We start from the raw sequence: 21,788 nt of genomic DNA, 5'->3' as shown, positions 1-21,788 counted from the left end.
CAAGTGGAAAACGATTTTCTTAATAGTCTATATAGGCCTATTATAGATTATCCGTTCTGGATAGGTTTGAAGGTAGAAGGTGACATGGTCTGGGTTCAATCTGGCGGTGAATGTTCAAACTATACAAGTACGTCGTATTGATTTATCTATAATCACACCACCAGGAAAATCATCATTTTGAATAGCATGTCTACATCCTGAAAATGGAAATAAATTAAATATGTGCATCTTTTATAAACATGTTTATTCATATTTTTTGCTTGTATTATTGTATTTATATATAATCATTGGTTTGATTTAATCAGGGAATAGTAACATTTTAGTCTTCTCTGCTGATTAAATTTATATCGTAAAGCACCAATCATTCAGTTTTATGGATGATCCATCGCGTCATTGGTCAAATTACTTGCGTTGCGTCAGAAACAAGATTTACCACTCAAAATAGGTACGGTAATATTATTCGAAATAATCTCATGAGGCCCTCATCATCGGCCCTAAATCCACACATCATCGGCCCCAAATCCACCCATTATTGGCCCTAAATCCACCCATCATCGGCCCTAAATCCACCCATCATCGGCCCCAAATCCACCCATCATCGGCCCTAAATCCACCCATCATCGGCCCTAAATCCACACATCATCGGCCCCAAATCCACCCATCATCGGCCCTAAATCCACCCATCATCGGCCCTAAATCCACCCATCATCGGCCCTAAATCCACTTATCAATCAAAATCCTGAACCAAATACAATTTTGTATTATTTTGTTTTATTTTATTTATATTATTGTAATAGATTTTCTTCCTGGTGAATCTATTACAACTGAAGAAGAGAAGTGTGTTTATTTTATTCCCTTCATTGATCGGTGGTGGAACATTTTTCCATGTAGCGAACGGATAAATTATATTTGTGAAAAATGTAAGTAGAAGAGTAGTATTCTTACACCTGTATTATAATATTAACACCAATTGTAGGCCTAATCCATAATTCAAAGTATTGATTAATACTAAAAACGTGTTAGTTTGACCAAAACAATAATGAATGAGTTGAATAAAATCGAACCTTGGTTGAATTGAAGTTTTCAGGTTTGTTTTAATTTAAGAATGTACATTTTTCTTATTCCCCAAAACGAATTAAAAGTAATGCCAAAAATGTATTCTATGTATATATGGTGTTTTAAACATACGGGATGACTTTATCTCTCTATTGTCCTTTAAACCATAAAATAATAAATCAGTTGCTATGAACCCGGCCAAAAATCCGAAAACTGTGAAAATAAAAGATATTATTTAGTAAATGAAAAATGTATTTTAATTAATTCAGTTCACGATACGGTTAAACCAACATACGGGTCTACTTGTCCAGAAGACTTTCAGGTAATTATACCTTTGAATGAAACGTCAGCGGAAGTGACGTGGACACCACCTACATGGGAAGACAATGAATGCGTAGTATCTGTCGATGCATCGCATTCACCTGGTTACGTCATTCATATGCTTGAGGAAGAAAGGAGCACGTCTGTTAACATTACGTATACTGCGCATGACAGGGCAGGAAATCCGTCTGCTGCGTGTTCATTCACAGCTAAGGTTTCATGTAAGTGGCCGGGCTTAAAGTTTTCATTTCTACCAATCAAAACGATAGTCGTGTCCATAATTTTTTTTTTATTTACAAATTTTATTTTATTTATTTTATTCAATCAAAACCAACAGCGATAAATACCGCCACTAACAGGTTTGAAACATAAAACAATACAACATCAAAAACGGATGAAAATGAAAAAAAATACTGATGAAAAAAATACAAACTATACTTTAGGTTAAAGTTGTATTGTTCCCCAAAACATGAAAGATTAAGGTTGATTAAAAAAAAAAGCGGAACTGCAACTGAAACACATATAACGTATTGTTAATTCTATAAAATATAAATAGGTTAGGCAATCTATCATTGATCGCCTCATCATATGTGACCATGGTTTGCGATTTGTTTCACTTTGGGCTGTTTTTTAGATAGATTGCCTAGCCTTAAAGCAATGTGTATTCCACAGACTGTCCTGAAGGTATGATTCCCAATATCAGGTTTTCAAGTTGTTATGGGAAGTCAACGTCATCGGTGACGTATCAAGAAGGTGGTACTTTTTGTCAAGATGTGTATGGAGGATATCTTGCGATTATTTCGTGTCAAGAAGAAAATGACTGGATCTTAAACAACATAGTTTCACTGGAAAATGCTTGGATTGGTTATGACGATATTCAAACTGAAGGAACATTCCTTTGGTCTGCAGGAAACATCACGGATGAAGAATCAACATTTGAAAGTAATTTACCTTTGTCATATTTTCAGTGTTAGCACTTTTTTTGGTCTTTTGTGGTTTTCCCACTTTTATTTCATCGTCATTAAAATTGTTTCATTCATTATGTTTTTTACATTTATACATCTAATCTAATTCATCATAATTATATAATTACGTATTCGGTTTGCAACATGCTACGAATCATAACCAAACTATTTGCAGTATGGGAATGTAGAAAACATGTATGTACCGATATACATCTATTCATATACCTTATACTAATTTACGATAACATATCTTTGCTCCATTGTAAACTTAATCATCAAATTATCTAGTTTTATCTAGATTTTTATTTTATTGTTTGCCATTCTACAGTTATTTACACATCTCATGATTCATATTTTAAACAATTTATATATTACTAGAACATGTATAGGCCTACATAAACATATTCTGAAAAGTTCAAAACGTGTTTTTAATTGGGTCCATTAATATCTGAAAAAATAACCTTTTTACATTATTTTAGATCATATACAGATACACAAATAGTCAGAAAAGTTGAAAACGTGTGTACAATTGGGTCCATTAATATCGAATCATACAAACATTTAAAAGGTTATATAGGCTTACTGAAAAAAAAATATTATTTAAAATCTAGTTTCAACATAAAAAAGATCATAATTAAGTTCACAATACCTGTCCTTAAAATCTTCATTTTTGCGTGAGTATTCAATTCAACTCAATTCAATTCAAAAAACATTTATTTGTTCAACAATGGCATTATACAGTATAATATATAGATGTGTACATAAATGAAAAAATTAGTAATAAGCCATCATTTAGGCCTTTTTATATATCACTTTATTTCAAAATCAAACACCATGCCGTTTGTAGCATTTGTAGCTAAAGAGGCTAAATTGCAGTTATTACAAGTATATAAGAATGATATAGATGAGGGCAATTAAGGGACTAGTGCTGTTCCGCCGTACCACGCCGAGAATTTTAGAGTTGCTATCCGATCTAATGGTTAAGACATCTACATATCAAGCAGAAGGTTCCAGGTTCTAATCTCGGTTGAAGGTTTTTCTCATTCTCACAGATTTCCTCATCTTATCGTTTCAAATTAATTAATTAAACTTCAGTATATCACCGGAAGGTTTAGACTTAATTTCTATGCTTATATATACAAAAGATATACATTACAAATTCATTTACAAATTATTCAGATATTCTTACTAAAATCATTAAAAAAACTTAAAACACACATAATAATTGGTAATCGTCGTGGTATTTGTCGAATTTGTCCATTTTGAATAACAAAAAACAAAACAAAACAAATTCTCTCCCTCTGATACAAATGCCAGACGGATAGACCAGAGAACATATTTTCATATTTGGCCATAAAAGCTTTTTTTTTTAAATAACAGATAAACTGTGTATTTTTTAAAATAATTATTGCAATTATTTTAATCTTATTGTAATTATTGTAATTATTTATACTAGACTGGCATATAAATAAGCCCGATCATGGAACAGACCAGCACTGCACTGTCATAATCTGGAAATCTGGAAAATGGAATAATACAAATTGTAAATTAAAAGCAATAGCTATTTGTGAAAAACGTAAGAATTTTTTTTTTTATACGACGCTATTTCAATAACTCTAGCAGATTTGTTTATCTCTTCATAAACATAAACAAAAAAAAACACAGATATAAAGATAGATCATGTCTATGGAAAGGAATAGCAAATTGCTTTTCATAGAATTAGCAGATCAGTATATGATGAAGAATGTTGTTAACAGGAAAATCTGTGCTTTAGACGGAAAGCTAGCCTCTACCCCTGAATTTTAAAAAAATGAAAAATAGGGTGCATACTTGGTACTAACATCGATCACAGCGAAACAAACATTTTTAGGTAAATGTTGAGGTCAAAGATCATCTAATTTGCATATTAATAGACTTTTAACCAAAAATAGACAAAAGATCTGACCAGTTTTCTCCCTTACTAGATATTATTTTTTTATTATTTTTTTTAAAAAATCACTTTATATGACACAAGACCAGCAAAGCATAGAGATATTTGAAGATTTTTTTTCTCATAATTCTATGAAATATTAAAAAAAACATATTTGTTTACCAAAAAAATTGGTTATTTTGTTAATTTTTGCCGAGATAACAGCAGATAAAATATCATCTTTTATAACATTATTATTACATTTGGCTATTTTTCTTATAATAGATTACAGCCAGCCTATTTCCGTATGCTCATCTGCCGATATCACCACAGGTATATATATTTTTATTTTCTCATGTTAATGTTTGTAAAATAACACGTGTTTTTTTTTGTAAACTTTCGTCATTGTACAGTAGTTATTCCTGTCTTTTATCAAATAATCCTTGGATATTTTTATCTTCTTCTTTATCTTCTTCTTTTTACATTTTAAATAGAGTCTGTTTAGATTTCGTTTCCTAAAACATTTCTTTTCCTTTTACTCTTATAGGTAAAATGTAAATTAATTGTATTAGTGTAAATTGTGCGCAAATAGTGTGCTCAAAAACTTATTATACTGGTATGGTGGTGGCACTGCTCCCAATGGGCCTTCCCACCATACATCGCGCATGCCATTTTGAAATCAATGTTACTATATGAATATTTCAAATACACAGCCAATGTAAAAAGGATATAATTCTCCCCCGAGCTCCAGAACCGTACAAATTGCTATCAGCCTACCTCATCAGAATCCGTGACTTTTTGTTCAGAAGTTTTATAAAATATTGACGGAAAAAGTAGCATTAGGCCTATTTCCTAGTCCGCATCTTTGCTAATGTCGTTTGTCGTGCTATAAATTACCATATCGAAGTTTTGTTTAGCGTTTATTTTCATTTAATTTGTTAGTTCATTGATATTTCGAATATCAGGGGTTTTACAACAATATAAGCCTACTCATTTTTCTGAATTTAGTATCACATCGGAACTGTCAATATACATTCTATATTATCTATTCGCTATACATTTTAACTATATCGTCGTTTTAAACAATAATGGCCGCACCAGGCTTATAATTAATTTACAATAAATTATCATGCAATATAATGATGTATTTTTAGATGCGATTCGTCTGTTTATTTGTACCTAATTTTTTAATTTAACTTTGTTTATTTTTTATGAACAAAATGATCATACAAATTGCCAATTATATTGACATGTTATTGTAAACGTCAACTTTAATAAAGTTTTATTTGATTGAGATGCAGTTTTTAAAGATATCGTATTTCATTTATCACAATGCCGATTATTGTTACAACATTTAAAGAGGTTGTAAAAGTACGTAATATTTATACACATTGCGTGTATAGATTTGTAAAAAGCACCAATCAGAAGCTATGATACTATTAAGGAGTGGAATAGTTGTCGCTTGTAATTGGTTGAATTAGTTTCTCTAGCTCACTGCCGTAAGTCAGAAGCAGCCGTGTTATCAGTTGTGGTCAAAATGCAGCCACGCATGCAGCAGACACTTTTGTGGCAATTCTTATTAATTTTGCCAATATTAAAAGCTGGTAAGTAATTTCCTTTATTGTAATTATGTAAAGTAAATTTCTGCATATCAACATTCTTCTAATGGAAAATGTCTCTTTATAAATATCTCTTTCTATTGTAAAATTGAGTTATTAGTTAATTGGTCAAATCGCCATAACAGCTAGTAATTTCACAAACATTTGTTTAAAAAAAGACATATAAATACTTCAATTTTAAAATAAAACATATTTTAATAGTTTTATATTATTTCACATTATAAAGTAATCCCAAGGACACTTATTGCGGTTATGTAACCCATACAAAGAAAAACTAGTTTTATAAGGCTTGCAGTTTAGTGTTGTGTATTTTTTTAAAAGTTAAATTAAAGAAATAAATATTTGTATTCCAGTAAATGGAATTGCACATTGTGATGACAACTGGACTCCGTACGTCAATAGTTGTTATAAATACATGCTGTCGAAAAAAACATGGACTGATGCCCGAGAAAATTGTATCAGTCTTGGAGCCGATCTGGTTGTGGTAAAGAACCATTTGGAAAACACATTTCTTCATAATGAAAATTCAAACTATGATTTTTGGATAGGTTTAAATGATATCGAGGAAGAAGGTGACATGGTGTGGGTTCAATCTGGCGGTGAATGTTCAAACTATACAAGTAAGCACTTGTATCTCAAACCACGTATTGTATACATTTTGTTTATACTGAATAGTCATTTTGTTCGATGTTATTATAGAGAATTATATTTATCATTATACTGGTGGAGCTCCATGCGCATGATGAACCTTTGTAGACTTGCCCTAAATTTAAATTATTTTTCTTAATAAATGGGCGTTCAGCTTGCTTTCAAAAATTATTCTGCAATATTAGGCAATATTGAGAGAAATAATAAAATATGGAATCAAAAGCCGTATCCACCCATAAATGAAATCTTGAGCCATAGAGTATATACTCTTTTATTATTTAGTAATATTTTATGTATCGAAATAGATTATAATCCCGGAGAACCTAGTGAAAATGAAAATGAGAATTGTGTTCATATTCGTTATGAAATCGGTGATTGGAACGATTTACCATGTAGTAGATTGATGTGTTATATTTGTGAAAAATGTAAGTAGATTTACACCTGCGTTCTTGCACATGTATTTAAAAACCATTATACGAAAGTCCAACTATGATGTTTTAAAAGGTGTTAAACCTAAGACATATAGCCTATTGATAATGAATGAATCGAAGTTTGCAGTTTTAGTTTTAGTCTAGTTTAGACGTCTGGCAACCAAAGGCCAACTAACTAATGATAAGAACAGTATAGTCGAGAAGCAGACGACATTTGAATTATTTGTAATTGTGTTTTTACTATGTATGAAATATGTATTTAATTAATTCAGTTCAAGATACGATTAAACCAACATACGGGTCAACTTGTTCAGAAGATTTATACGTAATTATACCCTTGAATGAAACGTCAGCGGAAGTGACGTGGACACCACCTACATGGGACGACAATGAATGCGTAGTGTCTGTCAATGAATCCCATTCGCCTGGCTACGTCATAAATATACCTGAGAATGAAACAAGGGCGTCTGTTAACATTACGTATACTGCGCATGACAGAGCGGGGAATCCGGCTGTGTGTTCATTCACAGCGAATGTGTCGTGTAAGTAGGCCTAAAGCTTCAAAAACTGCACGAATTAAAAGTTCCAAATAGTTCTGTTCTCGTTTGGTACTAACATACTTACCTAACCACATCTATCATTTAGTAGAGAGAAAATTTTTTCATTTATTTATTTATTCATTCATTCAATTTTTTAGTTCGGAATCTCTGGTCCATAGAAAATCAAATTACATATAAATTAATAAAAAATATAACAATTAAAACTGTACTAACTACTATTACTCGTCACAGGATGGCATTCCACCTGGAAGCTATGATATGATATTCTGTGAATTTAGTGTGTGTTTTATATTAGGCAATTACAAAAAGCAATTGATTTTCATTGATCATTTTTCATTTTTAAAAACTTTACAGTATAACATGGACGGTCTAAGTTTGTCTTGTAATAAAATCAGTAAATTGGCTGTAGTTTGTAGCATTAGTACCAAAATAGGCATATGTACTTCGCCGCTACGACAATAAGATTAAAAAAAATAAACTTGACAAAATGTTATAATATGTAACAGAAATGTTGAAACAGGCTGAAACAATTTTGATAAATGCAATATATATATTATATTTATGTTTTACAATGTTACGAACTGGAATATATTTCTAACGTTTCTTCTATAAAATATAAAGCGATGTTTATTCCACAGACTGTCCTGAAGGTATGATTTATAATATCAGGTTTTCAAGTTGTTATGGGAAGTCAACGTCATCGGTGACGTATCAAGAAGGTGGCACGGTTTGTCAAGCTGTGTATGGAGGATATCTTGCGATTATTTCGTGTCAAGAAGAAAATGACTGGATCTTAAACAATATATTTGATTTTCCACTGGAAAATGCTTGGATTGGTTATGAAGATATTGAAGGAGCATTTGTTTGGTCTACAAAGTTCATTACGAATGAAGAAACAACTTATCAATGTAAGTTACTTAATTTACATCATCGTTGAAATATGAGTATCAGTGATTGATTTCAATGAAGTTTATTAACATAATTATGAAAGTGAGTTACTGTAATTACGTGAGTATGTCTTTACAATATTATATATGAAATTGGACACCTGTCAAATTTTTAAATGTTAGTAATTAGGTTTTGTACTTGATTTATCGATTTTCAAGAAATATTACTGTTCTGTTTAATTAAGATACAATAGTACGTCATTCTTTTTGTCCGAATCGTCAACTTATATTATCGTTGATATACTGTACATCGCATTTCCTCTTTTAAGAAAAGAAAATGGGTAATATAAACCGATGTAGTATTTCCATCTTGCCTTATTGAATATGCTAATAAAAGAAACTAAAATGAAAAGAAAGCGCGGTTTGTATTTTTTTTAAAGTAATGTAATTATTATATCATGGTTAAAAATAGACCCGAATACTGAAGAACCAGACGTTGAAGAAACACACTGCATTGCAATAACGTCATCTGGAAAATGGAATAAAATAAATTGTGAATATGAAGCGATAGCTGTTTGTGAAAAACGTAAGAAGTTTTTTTTATTTACTATAAAAACTCTACATTCATTAGTAATTATTCTGAAACTTCAGAATCGGTTCAACGACTCTAGAAACCAGTTGTGATTGGTCACATTTACGCCATGTGACTGTTTTGTATTGCCTGAAAAAAAAAAATTATTATTAAATTGTAGATTGTTGATTTAGACGATTTATTTAAATTGAAAAATAAAAACACTAAAGAGAAAAGATTACATCAGGTCAGTTTCTTGACTCTTGACACGTGACCACTATTTCTGTTCTGCATTGATCTCTCTTTTTATCACCAGAAAATAAGAATGAAGTTATCTATATTTTTTCTTATAATAGATTACAATCAGTCTACCCACTGCCCATCTGCTAATACTGAAATCACCACAGAGATCACATTTTCTGGTAATACTACATGCGTTTTAGGAAAAGTAGAAACCGTTTCGGTTTAGCGTTTATTGTTGTATTTATTTTTTATTATATTGTATCTTTTACTAAACAATTCAGTACAATAGATTCTTCTTCTACTTCATCCATATCCATTTTATACGGTAGGCCTACCTACCTAGGTTAACCGTAAATTGTCGCCGCACCAAATTTCACAGTATTAATCAATTGAGTATAACATGTCATCTAAGATGGCGGTGTATTTTTAGATGATGATGATGATGATGAAAGTTGTTTGTTAATTACATGTTTACACATTTTGTACATATAGTAGAATAACAATGTTCCCGAATATTGAAATTGTACACTCTTGTACACCTAACTGTCCCCAGATAGTGGTGCTTATTTAATAACAGTACTTATTTAATAACAATAATTGGTTAATTAATCAAATAAAGTTTTTTTTAATGATATCGTATTGTATAATATTACAATTTAGAGTGACTGTTATTTTTACCGCAGTGGTATAATTTGTTTGAATAACTGAAGAAGAAAAAAAACGAATAATATTTCATTTTCTGTATACATTGTGTGTGTAAAACACCAATCACTGGCCATTGCTCTCAGGCAGTGAAAGAGTTTTCGCTTGTGATTGGTTGAATTAGTTTCGCCAGCACAATGTTTGTGGGAACTGTGGGAAGTTACTACCAGCCAAAGTCAGTTGATGTCCACATGCATAAGCAACAGGTCATTTTGTGGCATTTCTTGTTGCTTTTGGCAATAGTAAAAGCTGAATCCAGTAAGTTACTCTTTTCTGTTTTCTAACAATTAATATAAACTGGTAAACAGAAAAGTATATTAGCAATCCAGGAATATGGATAATAAATGTCTGAATATTTTTTCTAGATTGTAATGTTCTGTTAACAAATGTGGAGTTATCATATTATGTTACTGGTATTTCACCATCGATTTCATTGCAAAACGATCGAACCGAATCACTTCGTCTGGCAAGTATTACAACGGTGGAAACATTCAAATTCATACTTTCTCATCTCCAATCAAACTGTCAACCCGGTCTTTACCTCATCGGATTGTTACGAGAAGATGACTTGAATCTGAGTGACCTCAACAACTGGTCATGGGGAAACACGGGAGAAACACCCTTGACGTTTTCTGGATTACCGGTACCAAACGATGCGGAGTCTTATATTGTATGTACAATCATGTTTGTTAGTGGATATATATGTGAACTTACTGAAGACATTCTACTTGGTGGTGGTGGTGGTGGTGGTGGTGAATTTGCTTCAGGTTGGGTCTATGAAATTGGTAATTACCATGCCATTGTGTGGCGTTATTTACAAGATAAAATACACTACTAGGCTAGACAAATCTACACCCTGGCGTACCGGAAATCGATAGCTTTTTAGTGCACTTTTTGGTCGTATGAATGAGGTTTTACCTTTTGTGCAATTCATAGAGAAAAAACATTGTTGAATGGTGAGAGTGATATCAGGAAAGAGAGAAATTACACTCTTCCCTGGTGATATTGATATTTTTTATATGTACAAATTCTGAACACGTTTTACGTCATTTTGTCTTCGACTTTATTATCGCAATTCATTATATAAATAAATTGAAGTTGAACAAAAAATACAAAACATTGCACTCAAAAAGTAACCTAAGATTAACAGATAGATATAACTTTAGTTTTAGGCCTACGTCAGTTTATATCAAACCATGAAACATTATTTTAGTAATGTAAGAGTATATAAGTCAAGATATGGATAAAATTCAATACAGTCGAATAATCACGAAGGTTAAATTAAATTCTTCCATATACATTACTGTGTAATTTGTAAGTCGAAATGTATTTAAGTTGTCTTAATTCCATGTTAGTTAATAAACATTTAAAAAACTCGGAGAACTCGGAAGCAAACTCGTATTTCTTAGCGCGTGTCTTCTCCAGACTGCATCGAAGCAAGTTTTTCCATTTCGGATCAGCTAACCGCCTGCTTATTTAGACCAATGCATTCCGTTTTTTGCCAGAAATAGTTTGTTCTGTTCTGTTGTTATCCTTTTTTAAATGTGTATGTATATATCGGTATAAGTATGTTGATGCATGTACAGTTGTTGAATCTTAAATTTGTTTACATATTTTATGTATATTTTATTTTGCTCTACCAACGAAAACTATTTCCATCCTTTATTATTGTAGCATACTAATAATGCGTTCCTTCTTAATTCTTTTTCATATTATTATTATTGAACAATTTACAATCACAGTGGTTGTTGTAAGCATTGTTTATTATTTGATTACAACTATACAGTATAAAGTAACATAACATTTCTGTCAACTATTAAAGTTGTGACTGTATAGCATAATCAGTAAATGAATTATTGATTGCGCTATAAAGTTACAAGTGTACTTGACATGAATGAATAAAATACAAATGTTAGGCCTGAAAAGTAAACGAGTCTTGATATATAATAATGAAGATTATTTCTCTAAGATTGAACGCCTAATAAGTCATCATTAGAAATGTATTTTCGTCTAAACGGTACCTGCCATTAACTATAATAATCTTTTTTCATCAGGACTAAGAAACCACTTAAGATAATCGTGATATATATTAATTAACTTCATTCGTAACCAACGTTTTTTTTTAAGGAAACACAGACGATACTGAGGTTGATCTTTACAGTATGGCGACGACTGTGTCTAATGAGGTTGGTATTTACAGTACGCCTGGCTGCTCAACTGGGTCGAACGAATTTTGTTTGTGGTAGTAGGAACTTTGTTTTAACAGTAAATGCTCAGGGTCTTTGAATAATAGTAGGCATATTTGTATTTGTTTGCAATGTATGTGTGTAAAATAAATACATTAGTATACTATACTTCAAATATGATTATTTTTTTTATTATTCAATTTTAGGCAAATTGCCAAGGATAACCACAATTTAACTAAATCACTGTCCTTCTCTCAAAGGTGGCTCTCCTGTTCACACGACAAACATAATACAAGATGCTCTACCTAAACAAAGACTTATTACAAGTATTTGAGAGTGGGGTTGCAAATTGTCATGAGAAAAAATCCTGACATATGACAGGACTTGAACCCAGGACCCTTAGATTAGTAACCAAGCCACAACTCCACTCCACTATTACTTCACTAAAGACTCTAATATTTTTATTTATGTTAATATTAATTAATAAGCAACACTTTTATCTTACAGGGAATATTTCAAGTTGTTGATAAAATAAAAGAATTCGAAGATGATATTCTGGCACAGATATATGAAATGGAATCTAATGAAGAAGTATACTATGAAAGTAATTTCGGTTAGTATGTCCACATTGAGTTCATGCATCTGTAGCTGTAATATCAAAGTCAATAACATACCTGTAGGCCTAATTGTATTCAATAAACTTGTTCTAATTAAACTCTCCAAAATCTGTATCTCTCCCTCTCCCCCTCTCTCCTCTCTTTTAACTTTAGTTGGTTTGGCAAAAGTACAAAGTATAAATGAGAGTGACACGGTTAATACTAGCGTAGAGTTAGGTGATAGCAGGGTGGAATTTGGACTCCAACTACAACCAAACCAAGCAAGTACATTCACAGGTAGGTTTTTACCATCACACAAACGATATTTAAAATAAGAAAGTTTTGCAACTCGGTTGAAATCATGTAAAAATTCGTTATTTTTTTCATATTTTCTATAATAGTATTACTTTTCTATAATTTAAATCACCCTAACTATAAAGACATTTAATATTTTGTTCTTGTAGCTAAGTTTCTTTCTGTAAGTTGTAATGACTCGCTTTTGGTGTAGATAATTAAAATATGTATAGAAAAAAAATGACCATCTTATAAAGATAATTTGGTAAACTGTAACGTGTTCCTTTGACTACTGACAGTAGGTTCAAGTGTACTACTGATAACGTTTTTTAGTTTGTGTATGGGTGGGGAGGGTAGGGTAGGGTAGGGTTTGGATGAAGGATTGCAAGTTGTTAATTTTAAGTATCAAAGTATTTACTATAGAGTACTAGTATTAGTTATTGAAAACCCATGTTTTTTATTTTAGGTGACGTTTTAGTTATTGCATCCTACACTGCTTACTCAAACAGAATTAGCGATGTTGTGAGCGAAAGAGTTGAACAAACAAAAACGTATGTACCATTTTTGCTATCCAATTATGTACTACATTTAGACATTATTCTTGTGAATTGATATACCTACAAAAATACTCGTATGACAGGTTAATATTAGTTACCATATTGCCATCGCCGCAGTCGTGCAAAAGATACATAAATAAATAATTTGTATAGTACAGTATTTAGTATAATCATTATTTGTTTAAAATACTGAGCTTTTAGATAGCCTTGTATTATGGTAGACCTTCTCATATTATTTGGTGCAACGCTTTGTGATTTGACGTTACTTTGTTTGTATTCGTTTGGCAGTGACAAGAACGTCGAATTTCGGTACCTGACTAAAAATATATTCTCATGCAGTATTTACGATATGGCAACTTTGAAATACCTGAACGCAACATTACGTTACAGCTTTTTTGAGAATCTTGTAAGTTATTAAAGCTTAGTCCCAACAGGGACATCTAACAATGGAATGCTGAGCTACGGAGATCAAAGGGTTCATAGTACAGTAACTGTTGGTATTTGTAGCAGCCAGACATAAGATCAAAGGACTGTTACAAGTTCACATCTTGGCAGCCAGCGCAGTGTCCTGTTTTTAGATTGCCTTGGTTCCAACGAGGACTTAACTTGTGCGTGCGTCCTAGTATGCGTCTACTGGGAGGCTTAAAGCCGGTTGGCAGTTACTTTTTTAGTTCTCGGAGGCTTTTAGTGGCATGTGTATCCAAAGTCCTAACCTCTGACACACCTATTACTACTGTATAAACTCGAAATTTTTATCCAAACTAAACTAAATTATTTTGTTAGGTTGAACACAATGAAACTAAGATTCAGAAAAAGGTTCCCGTGTGTTTGTTCTTTGATGAAATGAAAATGTAAGTGAATTTACAATATTTTAGTATTTAGTATTTTTTCTTCTAATCTAACATGTGCTAGGCCTACTTGATAGACAATGTAAGGGCTAAATTTATTTATTTCCTTGCGCTGTTTTCTATCTCCATTCATCATTTTTAGGGCAATAAGGACTACTGTAAAATTCTCCTACGTAATATTTCATAATATATATATATATTTGATCGATTACATATACCTCCTTGGCGGAGGTAAATAAAATAGGGTTAGTACACTGTCGGTGTCTAACTAATTTCTCTTGTTATCTTCCATTATATTCATTTTCTCTTATAATTTTGAATTCTTGCAATCATTCATAAAAGATATTTTCATTTCTTTTCTACAGTGTCCATCGTTTTTTTAAACTGTATTTGCATACACATTTTCTCTATACTTCATACAGAATATAATTTGTTTTATGCGAATTAGCTTTTCTATAGCATATTAAGTTAACATATAATGTATATATACATTCCATGTTACAGAGGATATATACAAACACAGGACTGTCATTTGTTTCAACAAAGCATTTTGTGTTGTTTGAAGTTAAACTATGGCGTGTTCTTTTGTTTTCACTTGTCTTTTAACTAATTATATTATATGAAAGGGCTTGGAGCGACGAAGGTGTTGGTACGGGACATCACTCGAAAAATGAAATATCCTGCTACTCAGAACACTTGACAAGTTTCTGTGTATTAATGAAGGTTACTACAGATGAGGTATGTCATCATATTCCATTATCGAATGAGTGTACAAAAGTGACTGTTATGGTCACTGTCGTAAACGCTGAGGCCTGAGGACCCTGGTTTAGGACGACATATTTTAATGCCTATTTTCTCCTCTGCGTATAAGCCCCCATAAACTCCAGGGCCCCTGTGTTTAGCCAGTGAGCGTTGATAGCCGTTACGCCACTGGTAACGGTTTTTTAATATGCCAAAAGGAATTTACTTTCCTTATAAAGGTATTACTTCCAAGGGTACAATTAAACTTCTTTTTCTTATAAAGATAGGCCCTCTAGTTAAAAACCTTGTTATTTTTTTATCATGATGGTAAAATAAGTGAAAATAGCTACCCTAGCCATAATTGTATGCGTGTCAGACTATCAACGCTAATAAAATTATCTCATAAAATTTTCCTGATACATGTTCGATTCGATACACTGCTTCATGGAATAATTATCATCTCAATATCCCACGCTCGTCGTACGAGCCGAACCAGTTCCTCCTGGTCACTTGGTCAGAGTTAATTCACTACATTGTATACAGTGCGAGTCTATAATTAGAAGACGAAAACCCGTATAAGTATTCAATACACCCATACGTCACAATTCTTACTTTCGGGATACTTTTATACGCCAATTGAAATAGAATATCTTTCTAAACACACACATTATATGAAAGTTTGTTGAAATGTTCAAATAAATGAGGAAATCAGAATTTATACTTTTCTTTAGGTTCAAGAAGATGCTGTTGTTGACGACAACAAAACATTGAGCGTCATGTCAACAGTATGTGTTTCTGTATCGCTTGTCGGATTGATAGTTTCTCTAGTCGTTTACTGTTCATTCTCGTAAGTTGTGAATATTTTATTAGACTAGGAGTTTTTTTTTCTCTTTTGTGGTTAACCACCACCTTTATTCATTCAATCTTTCATAAACGTGTTATATTCACATTCGTTTTCGTACGTTAAATTTCCGTTTTCTACTTTTTTCGTTATTTCCTGATTTTTACACTTTTAACCTTTATACATAGTGCAAGGAGTTGGATAGCCGAGTGGTTAGGACACTTGACTGTCATACAGATAGACCCGGGTTCAATTCCCGACAACTCCCAGTTCACTCAGCTGTAAATGAGTACCTGGTTGAAAATACTAGGGAGAAAAAGGCGACGTGGAAAGGAACTGGCCACCCTACCACATAATGCCGAGGCTTAGTACAATGAGCTCCTAACAGCTCATTCCCGTACGTTCAGAGAACACGGGACTCACCTTTACCTTACATAGTGCTTTAATTATGCATACAAATAACCATAACAACTTATCCACACTTCATTTTGTACATGATATAATACATTTTTAAAATACAGTATATTTTGGAAACGACGTATGTCATGTCATTACATAAATACACTTCAAATATGGATGCCACTTATAGGTTACTAGACTAGGAGTTTACCAGAAACCATTCAGGTAAAAATCGTGGAGTAGGCTTCCTGCTCGTTTGATTCCACAGATAAACATTGCTACCTCTCTAGATGAAATATGCCTCGTGTGTCATTATTATAAACTGTGCAATTATACCGATTTTTTTTGAGTAAGTTTTGCTCTGTAATTCATTGAGATAACTTAGGAAAACCACCTAATGCCTTGTAATTATGTAGAAAATGAAAGTCTAATTCCGCTTTTAATGAACGTAAATCAGTTTTTTACAACTTCCGTAGTAGTAACATAACGGTAAGTACTGGAAATAAATTATTTATTAATTGAACCAACAGGAAGTAAATTCCATGAAAAATATATTTTTTAAAAGAATGTATTAAAAAAAAATGGAAATATCACAAAACATTGTAAATTCTTTTTACGAATTTTGATTTTTATTCAAAGTTCTCCTTGTATATAAGTTACGGTAAGTTTTAATGCTAGTAATAAAATGGGAACATAGTTATTTAATGTTAGGTGATACTACCACAATATTCTAATTTAAACATGTATTTACTCATTTAGCAAACTCTGGAAGTTACTGCGCAACTCAATTCATAAGAACTTAGTACTGAACATGATCCTGATGCAGACTCTGTTTATCTTTGGGATAAACAAGACAGAAAACCAGGTATGTGCTTTCGACCGACTAAACATCGTTTCGCGAGCCGAAACGCATTATGAAAATACGCATGAATTAAAATGACATAACTAGCTTCTTTGTTGTATGTCTGCCATCATTCAGCAATACCTATCTTACCTTAGCAGATTCCTAGCAGAAAATGTCAGATAAAGTTGAAATCGTACGTGTAAATTTTAATTTTCATCAAGATCCCATAATGCAATTTTGATATTAGGAAAGAATGAGATTATAAATGGTTTGATTGTAGCCTAAACTGCTGTGGTTATTTTGCAGATGTTCTGTCGTTTTATAAGCATTGTTCTTCATTTAACCTCTCTGAATACAATCGCTTGGATGTGTGGCGAGGCCGTATACCTCTTCTTTATGGTGTCTACGTCGTCTTACACTAAATACAACAGGCTTAGGTACTATCTATTTTTTTGCTATGGTGTGCCGATCACTGTTGTTGCCGTGTCCTCTGCCGGATTTGCATCTGTTTACGATGTCCAGCACATGTAAGTTAAAATGTATATTTTAATATAATTCCGTTATTATTGAATTGTCCAGACTTAGTCTATCTCATTTATTACATGTGTTTCTATTGTAAATAGATTCTTATTATAAATATATGTAATATGATTTAGCATTTAAAATCTTTTAAACCATTATAAATAATGGTTACACGCCTAAGATTGTTTTCATTTAATTGAATGATTGTGAACCACACATATTAAGTAATTTCATTCGGAGAAAGATGAAATGTTCTATTTAAACTTCATGAAATTATTTGTACCATTGCACTTATAAGCATTGATTATTTTGTATACCGTACTACTGTACTAGTAGACCTATTTAAATAATAACATTAGTATCTATCTTGTTACTTCAGTTGCTGGCTTAGTCAAGAGACTGGGATGATATGGACATTTGTTGCACCTGCAATCTGTATAGTTACGGTAAAAAGTAGTTCTTGTACGAAATACCGCCAACGAATTTTTGTTTTTAAATCCCAAAAGACAGAGTAATAATGCGCATGTTTGTAATTTTCCAAATACGAGACGGTCTTCGCTCTTCTAAACGGATGCCAGCACATGTAATATAATAGTTTCCAAAACACACACCTTAAATCGTACAACCCCATGGGTTCCCCCCCCCCCCTCCACACCCCACCACTAAAACACCGTATCTTAGCTGTTTCAATAACTTTTGTTGGTCTTTTATTAGAGTTGCGAGAGATCAGTAACTTACAGAGCTTAATAAATATTCCAATTTGTTAACATAGAAACCATTAGTAGATTACTAAAGTGGGTGTTTATTCAACCTTGTCTTGTTTTATTGCACATGAACGTATTGTGAGTACAAAACTGTAGGCCTAAACGTCACACCAAAATAAGGCGATGCTGTGCATGATCAATTAAGCAGCAGTTTCGGTTTCAAAGCAAAGCAAGAATACTACAAATGTAGATATTTCAAACAATTTATAGTATATCTCCCAAACTATTTCTCTTTTTTATTCAATAAATACCCCTCAGATCAACACTGGTATTATGTGCATTGTTTTGAAAACAATATACGATCGATCCGGAAATATGGTGGGAAAGGGAACAGGTGAAAAGAAAAAATTGACTCAGCTAAGGTAGGTTTTTTTAAAACTTTTTCCAAATGTCGCCTAAAGTAAGTAGAATTTTCTTGATTTTTATTATAATTCAGCGTTCAATGCTAAAGACGACAGCTATACATACGTACAACAGCTATACATACGTACAACAGCTATACATACGTACAACAGCTATACATACGTACAACAGCTATACATACGTAACCATTATATATATTACGGTATATTATATTCACTATGAATAATTACAGAATTAATTCATTGTATTGTTGATTTAACTGTGTTTGTGTTAAATGTCTTTTTTTCAATGTCCCTTTTTGTAGATTGTATCAGAAGTAGTTGTTCATTTTTAGCTAAATATAATATTTTGTTAAACTTCATTAGTCAGGCACAAATATCTTTAGCCTAATCTTTTTGGTTTTCTTTTGTCAACCCTTCTTTTATTGACAAATTTGTTTTGCGGTCGGTAGGCCTAATGGTTTTTAAAATAAAGCATATATTCATGTAAAAAATAAGGAAGTATATGTTCGTCAAAGGCGGACCAGTCTGGCTCTCGATATTTCTAGTGCGATTTTTATCAGTTAGTAATGGTTTTGTAATGGAATTTATTTTAAAACTTATGCATTTTATAATATTTGTGTTTATCATAGGAAAGCTACCCGTGGTACCTTTATGCTGCTGCCTCTGATGGGCACAGCATGGCTTATTGGACCATTCGCTGTTGGTTCTGATGCAGCATTTATTGAATATGTATTCAACATGTTAAACGGCTGCCAAGGAATATTCATATTTTTGATGTATTGCGTTTTTGATAATGAGGTATGATTTCTTCTAGGAACTTTTCTTTCGTCGCTTCAATTTGTTTGGGTCTTATTTCTTACATACTCATATTGTTGACTAATTCATTTACTTTATTTATATTACCGGTGATGTTACTTTGCTGTGTTGCATGAGTCTTGCTTACTTAATTCCTTTATGTAGTCGATGGGGTGTGTTTTTTGGTCTGTTTGTTAACAAGATTACTCAAAAAGTATGTGGTCAATGACCACTCTATTAAATATTTGGGAAATCCGTACCAGGATCCAAGTTCTGGACAACTTGTTTACACCAAAAAAAGATATATTTTTGGGAGAACGCTTATGTTTAGCGGAATTTTACATGTTTCCGGACTGGCATATAGTTACCACTCTCTTGCTTAGTTTTTACTAATATATACCATGGTGCTTATTTATGTTCGCATGTTTTTCTTCGATACTTCGATTAACTATTCATACTTTATTGCTTATATTTTACATAATCCTAATTTACTTTTATATTTTAAAATTGTCTTACTTTCTAACACTATCAAACTTTAGTTTGCAAAATTGGAACGAAAGTTTTCCAACAGACCAAACCACAGAAAATGAATTGCACCTTCTCAAAAAATTTGAGTTTTATGAACTCAGCGAATTAAATAACAGTCCTTGCGCTCATGCGATCCTCCTCTTAGATGGACAAACTGACTCCATCTCCAAACACCGGCAAACTCAGAGTTAAGTTCAGTAAAATTTACCGTGTAGACTTGCTTCTACTTAATTTGCTAACTCTCCTAACTCACCACTCTTACGTGGAACATAGCACTTAGCATACTTTATTGAGAATGTTTTACTGTATGTAGTGTACGCCTACGTGTTTGAATTTCTTGCTGTTGACTTTACTGTGCACCATCACTCTGATGATTTATTTTTGCATTTCTTTAGGTAAAGGAGTGTTTTCAGAAACGTTTCCTGAATAACCAGGTCACTACCGGTACATCACAGACGGCAGAAATGACCATAAGGAATGAAAATAAGGCCTAGCATGTTTATAAGAAAAAAGTCATTTATTTGTATTATAACTTTAAAATGGTACCATAGAGGTAATATAGTAAAAATCATATATAGAGCTGTATTTATAGATGAACACTTAAAAGTGAAGTATAGCTTTTGTTATCAATAAGGCTGTGCTCAAAAGAAAACAAATACAAATAAACGTTTGTTACTATTACTGCAAAGAATTAAGCAAATCGTTTCAATTGAAATAGAATAAAATAACCGTTATATCTGTAAAGGGTCTTTCAAGGGCCTTTCACACCTGTTCCGGCACGGTTCCGGTCCGGCGAATCGAATGCCAAAGTAACGTTTTCACGACACTCCACGCGGCTAAGCGCCAATCGATATGCGCGTAGCCGCGTAAAAACGAAACATTGACGTTCGATTGGACTTGCCGGCGCCTGACCGGAACCGGCACGGTTCCGGTCCGGCGAATCGAACATCAATGTTTCGTTTTCACGCGGCTATGCGCCAATCGATATGTGCGTAGCCGCGTGAAAACGAAACATTGGCGTTCGATTGGAATTTCCGGCGCCGGACCGCAACCGTGCCGGAACAGGTGTGAAAGGTCTTTCACACCTGTTCCGGCACGGTTCCGGTCAGGCGAATCGAACATCAATGTTTCGTTTTCACGCGGCTATGCGCCAATTGCCGCGTGAAAACGAAACATTGACGTTCGATTGGATTTGCCGGCGCAGTGCCGAAATCGTGCCGGAACAGGTGTGAAAGACCTTTAAGTGCCAAAACCGCTTGTTTTGGAATGCGCTGCAAATTACAAAGTGTAAACATTTAGGATTGTAACAGCCATAGTTATAATAAGGCAATAACTGAGCTCGCCGTGCTAAGATAAAAACGCATACCAACATTCATAGTTAAATGCAGGACTTGGATAATTTTCAGTGGATTAGAATGTATCATGAACATCGTCGTCATTTCCAATATCATCCATTCTCTATTGCATGAACGGCATGTGTAAATATAAACATTTTTGTTTACATTCGTAGATGAAATCCTCCTGATCGACTTAGATCTTTATACATTTTAATATAGAATGCTGTGAATATTTGATGTGGGTTCAACGTTCACATTT

At 32.7% G+C, this 21,788-nt stretch overlaps 2 protein-coding genes across 2 annotated transcripts; both read left to right on the top strand.

The window, feature by feature from the left end:
• The first annotated feature begins 377 nt into the window (after positions 1-377).
• LOC140044553 (aggrecan core protein-like) lies at positions 378-4,809 on the top strand. Its single transcript, XM_072089119.1, has 7 exons — positions 378-450; positions 798-920; positions 1,326-1,598; positions 2,050-2,319; positions 3,799-3,918; positions 4,537-4,584; positions 4,799-4,809. Exons 1-7 carry the CDS (start codon positions 378-380, stop codon positions 4,807-4,809), a joined length of 918 nt encoding a protein of 305 aa, XP_071945220.1.
• A 3,060-nt stretch (positions 4,810-7,869) lies between these two features.
• Positions 7,870-21,106, top strand: LOC140044546 (adhesion G protein-coupled receptor E3-like). Its single transcript, XM_072089107.1, has 18 exons — positions 7,870-7,882; positions 8,148-8,417; positions 8,869-8,982; positions 9,324-9,389; positions 12,040-12,098; positions 12,606-12,711; positions 12,869-12,991; positions 13,455-13,539; positions 13,834-13,951; positions 14,329-14,396; positions 15,020-15,131; positions 15,866-15,981; positions 17,134-17,239; positions 17,525-17,745; positions 18,120-18,186; positions 18,763-18,866; positions 19,499-19,667; positions 20,588-21,106. Exons 1-18 carry the CDS (start codon positions 7,870-7,872, stop codon positions 20,684-20,686), a joined length of 2,016 nt encoding a protein of 671 aa, XP_071945208.1. The 3' UTR covers positions 20,687-21,106.
• The last annotated feature ends 682 nt before the right edge of the window (positions 21,107-21,788 follow it).

Source organism: Antedon mediterranea, chromosome 1 (genome assembly GCF_964355755.1).
Source record: "Antedon mediterranea chromosome 1, ecAntMedi1.1, whole genome shotgun sequence".
NCBI lineage: Eukaryota > Metazoa > Echinodermata > Crinoidea > Comatulida > Antedonidae > Antedon > Antedon mediterranea.
Note: the sequence above shows the minus strand (reverse complement) of the source record. Positions and strands in the feature narration are given on the sequence as shown.

Excerpts from the sequence above, each read along its gene's own strand:
- LOC140044553 (XM_072089119.1), top strand. The coding sequence starts at position 378 with ATGATCCATCGCGTCATTGGTCAAATTACTTGCGTTGCGTCAGAAACA. Across the intron at positions 451-797 it reads TACCACTCAAAATAGGTACG|ATTTTCTTCCTGGTGAATCT; the intron begins GTAATATTATTC and ends TTATTGTAATAG. Across the intron at positions 921-1,325 it reads AAATTATATTTGTGAAAAAT|TTCACGATACGGTTAAACCA; the intron begins GTAAGTAGAAGA and ends TAATTAATTCAG.
- LOC140044546 (XM_072089107.1), top strand. Across the intron at positions 12,712-12,868 it reads ATACTATGAAAGTAATTTCG|TTGGTTTGGCAAAAGTACAA; the intron begins GTTAGTATGTCC and ends TTTTAACTTTAG. Across the intron at positions 18,867-19,498 it reads AAAAAATTGACTCAGCTAAG|GAAAGCTACCCGTGGTACCT; the intron begins GTAGGTTTTTTT and ends TGTTTATCATAG.